General features: G+C 47.3%; 1 protein-coding gene across 4 annotated transcripts in view; it reads right to left on the bottom strand.

Annotated features, from left to right (window-relative positions):
- Positions 1-12,154, bottom strand: part of LOC135249032 (protein kinase C alpha type) — a 225,439-nt gene that overhangs the window by 47,908 nt on the left and 165,377 nt on the right. For 2 of the 4 annotated variants that reach the window (XM_064324267.1, XM_064324264.1), the window contains 4 exons: positions 8,812-8,838; positions 5,535-5,672; positions 4,466-4,639; positions 924-1,015 (listed from right to left, as the gene is read on the bottom strand). In XM_064324267.1, the coding sequence (XP_064180337.1) occupies positions 924-1,015; positions 4,466-4,639; positions 5,535-5,672; positions 8,812-8,838 (431 nt within the window). The remainder of the gene's footprint in view (positions 1-923; positions 1,016-4,465; positions 4,640-5,534; positions 5,673-8,811; positions 8,839-12,154) is intronic. The other 2 variants (XM_064324263.1, XM_064324266.1) reach the window with 1 other exon arrangement.

Raw genomic sequence — 12,154 nt, 5'->3', positions numbered from 1 at the left:
AACTATCAGCTTATAAGATACCGTACAGTGTGTACATGTGCCCTGTTCTGCATCGATGAAAAATAACTATATTTAAATACAGGAGCATGCTAATCTAAATATAACTATCAGCTTATAAGATACTGTACAGTGTGTACATGTGCCCTGTTCTGCATCGATGAAAAATAACTATATTTAAATACAGGAGCATGCTAATCTAAATATAACTATCAGCTTATAAGATACTGTACAGTGTGTACATGTGCCCTGTTCTGCATCGATGAAAAATAACTATATTTAAATACAGGAGCATGCTAATCTACATACATCTATCTACAGCTACTTATAAGCTACTGCACCATGTGTATGTGCATATATAACGTACATACACGATGTACGGCTTTGACACTCTCTATAAATAATAACAAACATAAGAAACAGATCCGGGTATTAAATAAATCCCCCTCACTGAGGACAGCTGATCTTTGTGGCGTGTGATGGACTGATTGCTGGTGAAGCACAATCTTACATCTTACAGTCCTAGTCAGAGCTGAGCTCGACAGCACAGATAAAGCTGAAGTCTTAGGGGCGACATAGCTCAGGAGGTAAGACCGATTGTCTGGCAGTCGGAGGGTTGCCGGTTCAAACCCCGCCCTGGGCATGTTGAAGTGTCCTTGAGCAAGACACCTAACCCCTAACCTCTAACTGCTCTGGTGAATGAGAGGCATCAATTGTAAAGCGCTTTGGATAAAAGCGCTATATAAATGCAGTCCATTTACCATCTTTTGCATGGCGAGGCTACGGAAGAAAACCACACACAGCAAATAACCGATCTTCATGGGTAAGATGGTGTGTACTAAGGTTGTACTAAGCCAATCAGAGTAGGAGGTGTTCTGGGCTGTGTCCCAAGAGGCTGCTGGGAAACCAAACGCAAAATTGCTTACACTGCCTGAGGCTCCTTGAACTTCCCGACTTGCTGGATGTGGTACATGAGATCTCCCCCATTTACATACTCCATGACGAAGTAGAGGCGGTCCTGCGAGAGGGACAGAGAGGAAGGGTAGAGAGGTCACCAACAGAGCCAGTTCATTCAATCCCATAATTCTCCAGGTCACCAAACCACAAATGAGCTACCTGCTTAAATAAAGATGAACTACTGTAAGTTACTGCAATGTATTAATAATCACTTGGACCCAACAGACTAAGAGCATTTTAGAATTGTATTACATCATTATACCTTTTTAGGTTTTTAATGTTAGAATTATGATTAGTCATCCGTTATTGAGTGGAAGTCAGACAGATTTGTCCTCTTTTGTCAAAAAGCTGGATCAGTTCAGGACTTTTTCATTTTCAAAGTGCTTTTTCTTTTTCCTCAGTTAAAAGCATTTATGGTTCTCTCTTTCGTAAATACAAAATAAGGCATTTAGAGAATGGGATCAGGTTAGAGAATAAAGGTCTTTCAGATTTTCAAACATAAAGAGTTGGAGGCCAACAGGCTTCTGCAGGAGACACAAATGGAACAAGGCACAGATGGCATTATAGATCCATTAACATGACTACAGTCCGATACACTTTACACAGTCTTGTGTTGTCTTCACATTACGTATGTACTCCACGTCCACAGGGTCGAAAATGACCCCCCTCACCAGGTCTCCTGTGATAAAGCCTCCTCATTAAATTTTAAACCCTAAATCAATATTTTTCATGTAGAAACAACCTCTCACTCATCAATTAATTCGTGAATTATGGCTTTCCTATTTCACAGTCCAGAGAGACAATTTCTTAATAGACTGATTTTGCTGTAATCGATGTGTAGTGCTTAACTTTGATTATGACTTCTGAGTTCATACCTGCAGGGTAAAAAAAGACACAAAAGACAATATTTGTATCCTGATGGTGTACCACTTTCATTAAAAATATAAAAAGATAAATGTTTAAAACCTTCTCTAATGGTAGGATCCCTCCAGGAAAAGGAATAAAATTTCATGCTGAAAAAAAAAACAATTTATTGGGTTTTCACTGCTGTTAAACTCAGAAAAGGGTAATTTTTTTAACCTGTGGACAACATGAAAGGCTAAACTGCATAACTTCACTGAACACATCATTAGTAAAACTTCTTTTCAGTCAGAACGTAAAAAGAGCAACATGCATAAATGCGGTACCCAAGGATAATAAACACATATTCATACACTGAACACAGACTCCCTTCTGAGGAAAACAGGAAAAGCTGTTTCCCCCGAATTTTGACGTTAATCGATGGCTACGGTGGGAAGCAATGCCTGACGTGTCTACCCAGCGCAAGGCAGGAAGAAAAAAAGCTGCCGTGTGACTCAATAACACTTAGCTTAATCAAGGTAATTACCCCGGGCCTGTCACAGCTCTCATGGATACTGAGAGCACTCAATGATGGCGTATGACAGGAGATGAGTCAAAGTTTGCACACAGACCCCCAGGAGCCCCCCCCGGGGGGTGGGGGGGTGGAGGGGGGCGAGGGGTGGAAGGTGCGCTTGATGAATATTTTTAAATAGTGTGATTCTCTCGTTTGCCGGGTCTATCAGCCGGAGGATCCAGCGACGAGCTGTTTCGAAAGGTAAAAATCACACGCGTGAACGCAAACCCGCGCGAGCGAAAAGAAACGTGAGGCGTAACGCGCTCACGCAGACCTCGATTCAACACTGAGAGAAGGGCGAACACTGTCGGCTGCTATTACACACCGTTGTTATGACAGCCGGCGAACACAAACTGACAAACCGGCTATATTTTACGTCGGAGAACCCCAATTACTGTTGGAAAACAACCAGAGGGGGCAGGGGAAGGGGGCCTACATAATTGCTTGAAGTTGACACAGTAAAATTCGATGAGGTTTATTTATTTTTCCTTTCTGACCCTGGGACTAAGAGGCAGAAAACCGGACCAATTGAGCGAGAAGCGGAAAAAACGTGCGATTAAAAAACCTTCACGGCGTCGTTCTCTCAGGGCACCGCGAACGCGAGACGAGAGCTCGCGGCGCCGGTTAGCCGCGCCCGTTTCCCTCGTTCCGCTCGCTCGCCCGCTCCGCCCCGCCCCGCACGCAGAACCCATCTGCACACAAACCAGGGGGTTTCCCGCGTCACGGAGGCATCTGGAGAGCGGGGCCGAGGACGGTGTCACTCCCGCGGGTAATGACACGGGCGGCCGAGCCCAGATGTGGCACGAGGCCCCGGCCGGGCCGGGCCGGAGTACTGGAGGAGGCCCGCCGACTCCGCCCCGTCCCAAAAAAAGCCACTCAAACGCTTCGGTCTGAATCCGACAACGTAAAAAAAAAACAAAAAACAAAAGACTAAACAAGCGAGACCACGATGCGAGCTTCCCGAACTTACTAAAACACCGCGGCATTTTCAATTATTCACACGTCAGGAAGCTCTGGCAGTCTCTGCATCAGAGGTGTGCCAACAGAGCAGCCCCTCGTCGTGAAGAAACAAGATTTACAAAAGGACAAGAGAGTAGCAACAGCAGTACAGTTACCGGCAACTATATAAAACAGGATCAGCAAGTGACAAGTTGTAACACTTCAGACATTCAAAATAACATTTCAATACAATAGTCATTTTAATAGTTTAATATAACTAAAATCCACTTAGGAAAAAAAAAAAGAAGTTGGAATATTATATTAATGCCGGAGATTGTGGACTTTATCCTCCACTTAAAATGAAATTAAAATTTCATTTTCAATTTGCAGATTTGCATGAAAGAGGGCAGGCAGGTGCACCGCCGCAGGTTTCTATGGGCCATAATCACAAACCGCCAGACCGGAGATTGAGGGATTAAAGATTAAAGGCAATCTGGGATACTGGAAAGGCACTGCAAGCCAAAAAACGAAAATAACAAAAGACACATCCGTGCCGTTTCACAAAATACAGCACAGTTGCCCTTGTCAATGACAGCTGGATGCTGAAACACATTCACACACACACACACACACACACACACGCACGCATGCACGCACGCACGCACGCACGAACACAGCTGTGCAGAGGCAACCTTGTTCAAAACTGGAAGGGTTGGAGCGTTTAAAAAAATAATGCGCTTCCTCGTCTGCTGTAATGACAGTAAGGAGACTTACAGAGTTCAGAATGCCATTTGTTTCGCATTTACACACCGTTTCATTGAGGATCTTTAAAAAGCCGAATACGATCTTTCCCCCTTAAGACAGCCACCAGCATTTGAATGTGCTGTAATAATGCTCCGTCTCAGCCAGTGTCTACAGGGGTCCTTCATGCTCAATGGTAATTAGGTGCTTGGCGCTTACTCTCAAACCAGCATGCACTGCTGTGCTAACAGGAAGTGCGTCTGTGCTAACAGGAAGTGAGTCTGTGATAACAGGAAGTGCATCTATGCTAACAGGAAGTGCGTCTGTGCTAACAGGAAGTGCATCTATGCTAACAGGAAGTGCGTCTGTGCTAACAGGAAGTGCGTCCGAACGGAGGGGGACGGCGCCGGGCCTTACCACAGTCTGGAAGCAGGAATGCAGCTGGGTGAGGAACGGGGGCTTGTCCCTCTGTGCCAGGACCCTCTTCTCCACCATGGTGCACTCCACATCGTCGTCCTGGATCACCACGTCCTTCTTCAGGATCTTAATGGCGTACAGCTTTTCCGTGGACTTCATCTCCGCGAGCATCACCTGCGTTAAAGAGCGGCCCGGGGGGGGGAGACTGAGCACCTGCCACTGCTGCCTCTGACCTCCGACCTCCAGGGGAAACTGAGCACCTGCCACTGCTGACCTCTGACCTCCGACCTCCAGGGGAAACTGAGCACCTGCCACTCTGACCTCTGACCTCCAGGGGAGACTGAGCACCTGCCACTGCTGACCTCTGACCTCCGACCTCCAGGGGAAACTGAGCACCTGCCACTCTGACCTCTGACCTCCAGGGGAAACTGAGCACCTGCCACTCTGACCTCTGACCTCCAGGGGAAACTGAGCACCTGCCACTGCTGCCTCTGACCTCCGACCTCCAGAGGACACTGAGCACCTGCCACTGCTGCCTCTGACCTCCGACCTCCAGAGGACACTGAGCACCTGCCACTGCTGCCTCTGACCTCCAGGGGAAACTGAGCACCTGCCACTGCTGCCTCTGACCCCCGACCTCCAGGGGAAACTGAGCACCTGCCACTGCTGCCTCTGACCTCCAGGGGAAACTCTCAAACTGAACCTGAGGGCAGGTGGGCTAAGCTTTCAAAGAATATTTATTTGGTACTGAATGGAGGAAAAAAAAAAAAAAAAATACCCCATTGTGCACCCCCTGAAATGTACATTTGAAGAAACACGTCGATCCCTTTCATGGTGCGTGTGAGTTCTGAATACAGAGATTGCACCACGCTCATTGTCATGCATAAGCTATAAATATTAATCGGAAGGGAGTGTCATTCTGTGAGCTAAAACGTCATGTGAAGGTGTACATTCAACTCCTATTGAAGGAAAGGGTTAAATCAGGGGGGTCCCAAAGTTTCTGTGGGCAGCCCCCTCACTCTGCCCCGCCCCGCCCCGCCCTGCCCTGCCCCACCTGACCCCCACCCACCTTGCCAAAACTGCCTTTCCCCAGCACGGCCAGGAAGTTGAAGTCGGTGAGTTTGACGCGGTCGATGTTGTTGGAGGGCAGGCTCCGGTCGTCGTCCGAAGGCGTGATCACTTTCTTCCCCGGCCCGAGCTTGGCTTTCTGCGACAACAGGGGCAGACCGCGCTGGATTTACAGCGAAAACACAGGCCGCGCCTTCCGAAAAATAGACCCCAGATTCATGACCCAGAAAACAAACAAAAAAAAAAAAAAAACCAAACAAAATAAATAAAATAAACAAATAAAGATGCAACCATTCGGTAACAGATGGTAAAATATATCTGCTGTTGGATAAAAAAAATGTGTGCATAGATAGATAAACGGGTAAAATGAGTAACTGGGCGTGCTTCGGCAGTTTGAAGTCCGGTAGCTCTACGTCACGTCCCGTGCACAGAGAAGGTGGGGGCCAGAGTCCGATTGAAGTCAAATGCGGTTCAAAATGAGCAGCGGTGGGGCGGGGGCCCTCCCTGATGCCCCTCTGAATTATTCACCTCCCCCTGCCGCCACATGCGGGGCGCTGCTCCCAAAAGCCCTGGGGGGCGGGGGGGGGGGGCGTGTAGGGATTCTGCTCAAACCCAGAGGCCGGGCTCATCCACAAAATCCCTTTTTTGCACTCTCTGTCAGTGGGCTTGGTCATTTTATGCAAAGGTGACATCCACAAACAGGAATAACATGCAGTTTACAAGCCCACTGGCAGAGCTCATCGTCACGGGAAACGGCTAACTGGGCACGGTTTATAGTCTCGCGTGTACATCTTCAGGAAGAACTACAAGCAAATACGAAAATATCTATTATCTATTATATAATAGCTATTATGGTGTGAACCCATTTTTTTGGATATGCAACACAGACTGCCCTGTCTCCTCCCCATCGACTAGGGCAAAAGCAGAATCACAGTTTCCCAGCAACGAGAGGGAAAGCCAAAAAATAACAAGTGCCCCGTATAACCTATGCTCCACAGTACATTTGAAACAAACAGCTATATTAATGTTTCTGCAAAAACAGGAGACACTGAAAAGTTCTGACACAGGGAAAAAACTGAGACAGTACTAGCACTAGTGTGCAAAAACCAAGCACGTCACAGCTCAACCAACAGACTCCCTTATTTGCATAAGAACAATGGGACTATGGCGAGTAACCCTACTGTAACTGTGTGGGAAAACTGCATGGACAGCTATTGCAGGGCTGTGAAAACAGGATGCTTTACTGTCTCATCAGGACGCAATGCGACTGTAGCAGCGAGCTCCATCTTGTCTGCAGATGAAGAGGACAGCGCAAACAGTCCAGGTCAGGAACAGAGCCCCCCGTAGAGAAACCATCAGCGAGCCTCAACACCAAGTGCCCCATCAGATAACTTTATCTCAGCTCCCCCCCCCTCCCCCCAACTTCCCTCCACCCATGCTCACACCACCCCCCCCCCCTCACCTTCTCCCAACACTATGTCATCACTTCTTACTCATCTGTGTGAAGTGCGCATATCTCACCCTGATTAAATCTGCTAATGGCACCCACTGCCATCACCATAACCCCAGGCAGGGCGAAGAGGACAAATTCGGCACTCGAGACAGCATCATCCCTGCAATACTCATGCAGCGCTTTGGCACAGTAATCCAGTTCACCAAGCTGAGCCTCTGGTCTCCAGGAACAACCTCCTGAACAACGTCAGGGGAAGGACAACTGCTGTCTTAGCTGTCTTGAGCTTCCTGCCTCCAGGCAGCTGTACTTCAGTGTTGCTTTGTTTAAGGAGCTCTGTGTGATCAGTGACCCTCTGGTTCAGTCTGGCCTGGGGACCTGTTTGAGAGCCAGTCGGCCCCTCTGCAGTGCACACAGCTTCTGGAGCAGAAGGCCCGAGACTGGCAGCTGGACTGGGAGAGGCTGGACCAGGAGCTTGAGGACTGGGCAGATAGGGTCGCCACTAGGGGTGTGTCCAAAAAACAGCGGGAGGAGGGGGACACGCTGCCCCGTGAGAGGGAAAGCACCCTAAAGCCTACGTCCTGTACGTCTGCACTGAACGCACGTACTGTACAGTCGCTTGGACTGGCTTCCGAAGTTGTTCGCACAAAGCACTCTGGGATTTCACATTCACTTACACTGCCGTTGATGTAATCAAAACAGAAGGAACTACTGTTTATCCCCGAGGCAATTCTCACTAATTAAAAATAAATTAATAATAGCATTTCACAATTGATTCATCAGCGTCGACGTCCCCAAGGGAACGGTGAAGTCAAAGAACTCATATGAGAATCTAAGGCTACTGTATCTGCAGCAGAATAATATGTTTCACTCTATGTGTGTGTGTGTAATTTCAGTTATGGTTGTGAATGCAATTGTACTCCCTATTCAGCCCAATATAAATTGTCCTTAGAGCGATGAATATAATATTACTGTGATTTATTGTATTGGCATTACAGTAGGAACTGCAGTGGTCAGGAGCGGAAGTAAAATGAAATCATCAAGGGGCAGCTTAGATATTTTCCACTTTGAAAATGATCACAAAACAAGTGAAAACCAAAATAATAATAATAATAATAATAATAATAATACTCCAATTCATTCTTTTCTACAAAGTCATGTCACATGCTCTACTGCCACTGGGGCACAGGAGGTCAAAGTTCACTCAAGCCCACCCCCGACAGCGCCAAAGCAGAGCTAACCCAGGTCACACAGAGCGGCACAGCAACCAGGACAGACAAAAGTCATGCTGACTCCTCCCCCTTTATTTATTTTTTTTTTTCACCAATTATGTTGGGCAACCTGGCAGCCCTTGTACAGGGCGTCGCACACAAAAAGGGGAGGGGGCACAGGTCTGTCAAGCCACAGGCATCGTCTGACATTTGAGCTGGCCACACAGACACTCACACCAGGCTGAATTCGCGGTAGCCTTAACCCCCCACGCACACCCCCCCACCCCCCTCCCCGGCCCCGCCCCTATAAAACAGCGGTCAGAGTCAGACTCCGGAGAGCAGCATCACTACCCGGGTCCGTGAAGCCAAGCTGGAGCCTTCGCACGGTTCCTCGCGGTTCCCCATGGCTCCTCGTTCGGGCCGATGCATAGCGGTTAGCGCCGCGCTAGCAGTCCCCAGGTAAAAGAGCAGCACCAGACCAGGTTAATCAAACGCGGCACCCACGCTGCAGGACACGGCACACGCCCGGAAACGCCGCCGAACCAAACCAAGCCAAACAAGACCCAAAAAAAGGAAAAAAAGGCTAGCAAACAAATCTTACTTCCTGTCAGACGCACCTTATCAGAGTCGTCCAGATCGTGATCCTGCAAATCACATGGGAGAGGGGAGTGGTTTAGTCGAACCCCTGTCACACAAACATGCAGGCAAGCACCCACACGTGAACAAGCACACACGCACATGCGTACACACACACATACAGCTTAAGAACACATTTTTCCACTTCTTGAAGTGCAGACGTGTATGGTTATACTAAAATATTATTAAATATGAATGTGACTTGTAGCCACCTATGCACTAGGTATTTCTTTGTGCTTGAGTTGGGTTTTGCAGCTCTTCCCAGATCTAAGGATGGGACAGAAGGGCCCTATGCTTCTATTACACCAAGCCATTGACACGCAATTCTGGAGTTACTGGGCCCTGGAAGGTTAATGTAATCGAGTAGTTGGAAAATAAAGGGAGATTTACTTTTTATTTTTTGGTAAAAAATGAAAAAGAAATGCAAAAAGGAAGACGCATTCATAGACTCAAGGAGAACCCTGCGTTAACAATATATTATTGTGTTATTATTGTGTATATCAGTGGGCTCCAACCCTGGTCCTGGAGAGCTACGGGGTCTGCTGGTTTTCATGGTGACTCTGCACTTCATGAATCAATTAGAGCAGTTGATTACACAGTTAACTCAACTCACCTGGTGTCTTGGGTCTCAATTGGGTGCTGATTTTAAGGTGAAAACAAAAACCAGCAGACCCTGTAGCTCTCCAGGACCAGGGTTGGAGACCACTGGTGTATATTATGTGTACAGAATGACTACTTCCGATCCTTTGAAAGAGGATGATTGCCTTGGAATTTGTAGTAATTACACGAAAGAAAGCCATGCAACCATACTCAAATTTTAAAAACCAATCCTTCTATTCTGTAGCGTAATTATAGTTATAAATGTACAAATCTAGTATTGGTTCCTGCAGTTGAGGGTGTCCCGCCCATCTGCAGCAAATCATATTTTTCCATCTTTCCATCCATTAATAATTCTGTTTTTCTTTGCAAGAGCACTAAGCCGGTAGCCAACACAGGGGTCTCTCATACAGGGTGCTATCCCTGACAGGCTTCCCGTGCTGTAGAAGGCGATAATTGCTGTTTGCAGTTGAAAAAATGTGTCAGAATTAATACTACAGAGACATGTTTTTGAAGCAAGGGGTTGTGGAGTGGGGGGGGGGAGTTAGGGTGGAGTGGGAATTGGACACGTACTGCGGTGCTTGGGTGCTAAAGATCCAGCTCTTGAAGCGTTTGCAGTCGGTGTGTGAAGGCGGCTCCGTCCCCGGACCGATGGACTGGAAACGACCGGCCCGCCTGGCGCTCGAACCGCGCGCGCGATGGGGACGGACAGGATATTAGGAACCGAAATGCGACCGGGCGCATGCCACCCCCCCCCCCCAGCTGCGCACCCCCCCCCCCCCCGGGCAAAACCGCCGAGACGGGAACGCCCGGCTGGACGGAAATCGAAAAACCCCCTGAAAGATGCACCGGTTATGATTCCAAACCCCCCCCTTCCTCCCGCCCCCCACCCCCTCCTCACTACCACCACCACCCGCCGTCGCCGCCGCCGCTGCAAACTCCCACATTATTTCCCACCAGAGTGATTCTCACACCAGCGCCTCCGTCGTTTCGGGCATGAGGCTACCCCATGAGCAGCGCGGGCCGATAATTGTGTTCCGGAACACTCCGGAGAGCTGAGCCCCCCGCGGCGCGAGATTTTACCAATAGCTCCCTCCAATATCGCTGTCCGTCGGTAAAAGGGGACACTGTTGTCGGCCATCTTGACTAACTTCAGCGTGAGAGACGCCAGAGGGGAGGGGACATTAGCGCCGTGCTTGCGTCACACGCTTTTCACTACGCGTTAACATTTGTTGACGGACCCTTATAGCCATTAAAAAAAAAAACAAAAACAAAAAAAAACTCTGGCTTAGTTCTGCTTGCAAAGAAAGACTTCTGGGGAGAAAGGGGGTTGTACTTCAGAACTGTACTCATATTCTGTAAGAGATGTGCTCTTACATTAATTATTTTAAGAAATCCCACTTGATTTCATTCTTGAACCTAATTTGTTTAGTGTACTAAACAGCTGAAGGGTGTGATCACAGAAAATGTGTTTTTGAATAAATTATCGAAGCATTGCACAGCTGATCATAAGGTAGGGGTGCAATGTCAGATGACGTCAGATGACGGCCATTTAAAAAAAAATCTTGACGTGCGCTGCTCATTGGTTATCTTCAAAAAGAACACAGTATAATTCTTCAATCTATAGAAAATGTGGATGTTCCCTACCTCTCCATGGATATCCTGGAGAGACACCTAGTGGTTACACTGGGTACAACATCCACCTATCTGGGGAGAAAAGACATTTTTATCCACTGCTTAATAGAAAAAAAAAGAAGCAATGGCTGGTTTTATCTATGACAATAAAACTTCAGGTTGAACAAAGATTCAAATCACTGAGGGAAGCTGAATGTGATGAACTGTGATGTGCTGCTTCAAAAACAACAACAATAAAAAAATTTAAAAAAAACAACTCATGCAGCGGATTTGCAGAAATGATTGTTAAATGCGTAACTGTCCTTTTGTGCCAAAAAGGATGCAGTTAATTTGTGAAAATGTACCACCGATTCCATGGATTTCTTCACTCTCTAATGAAAAAAAGTGGACTTTCATGTCCAAAATTTCTAATACTGAAATTTAGGAAATGAAGCATCTGTAAAGCTACAGTGCATTAGCATGTCCCGCTTATCATTCATAGTGAGGACGAGTGGCCCAAAAAAACATGTCACTTGTGCATGTCTTCATATGCCCAACATTGGATGCTCAATGTAGGTTCAGGTACCCTGAGAATCTCGGCAAGATGGCAAGACATCTGTCATAACCCATTCATTTCCAACTACCCTATTACATCGACAGGTCAGCACCTGAGAACCCCACGATCAGGAGAAGCCGGCTTGATGTACTACTGCCTCAATCTTTAAGGCTTCTGTTCTTTTTGGTTTAAAACCACTCGATGCTGCACACGAATGGATAAAAGAAAAACAAACAAACAAACAAACAAACAAACAAAAAAACCTTTCCACCAGATTTGGCTAGGGTCAGATTTGAATCTGAATGTTCCAATACCCTATCCTCGTCCATATGCAAACAGCAGCCATAATCTACACAACAGTCACAACAGTCAGGCTGAGAGTTGTATGGGGAAATAGCTACAAAGCAACAGGTTCCCTCCCCCCGGATGCCTTGTAGTCCGCATTTAACCGCTTGCAGATATCCCCCTCCCAAGCCAGGATTCTTTCCAGAACTTTCCCGATTCACCAGAGTACGTAGCACAAGCAGAGAGAAACTCTCTACCTGACCCTTGACCTG

Source organism: Anguilla rostrata, chromosome 2 (genome assembly GCF_018555375.3).
Source record: "Anguilla rostrata isolate EN2019 chromosome 2, ASM1855537v3, whole genome shotgun sequence".
Taxonomy (NCBI): Eukaryota; Metazoa; Chordata; class Actinopteri; order Anguilliformes; family Anguillidae; genus Anguilla; species Anguilla rostrata.
This window is presented reverse-complemented; position numbering and strand designations above follow the sequence as displayed.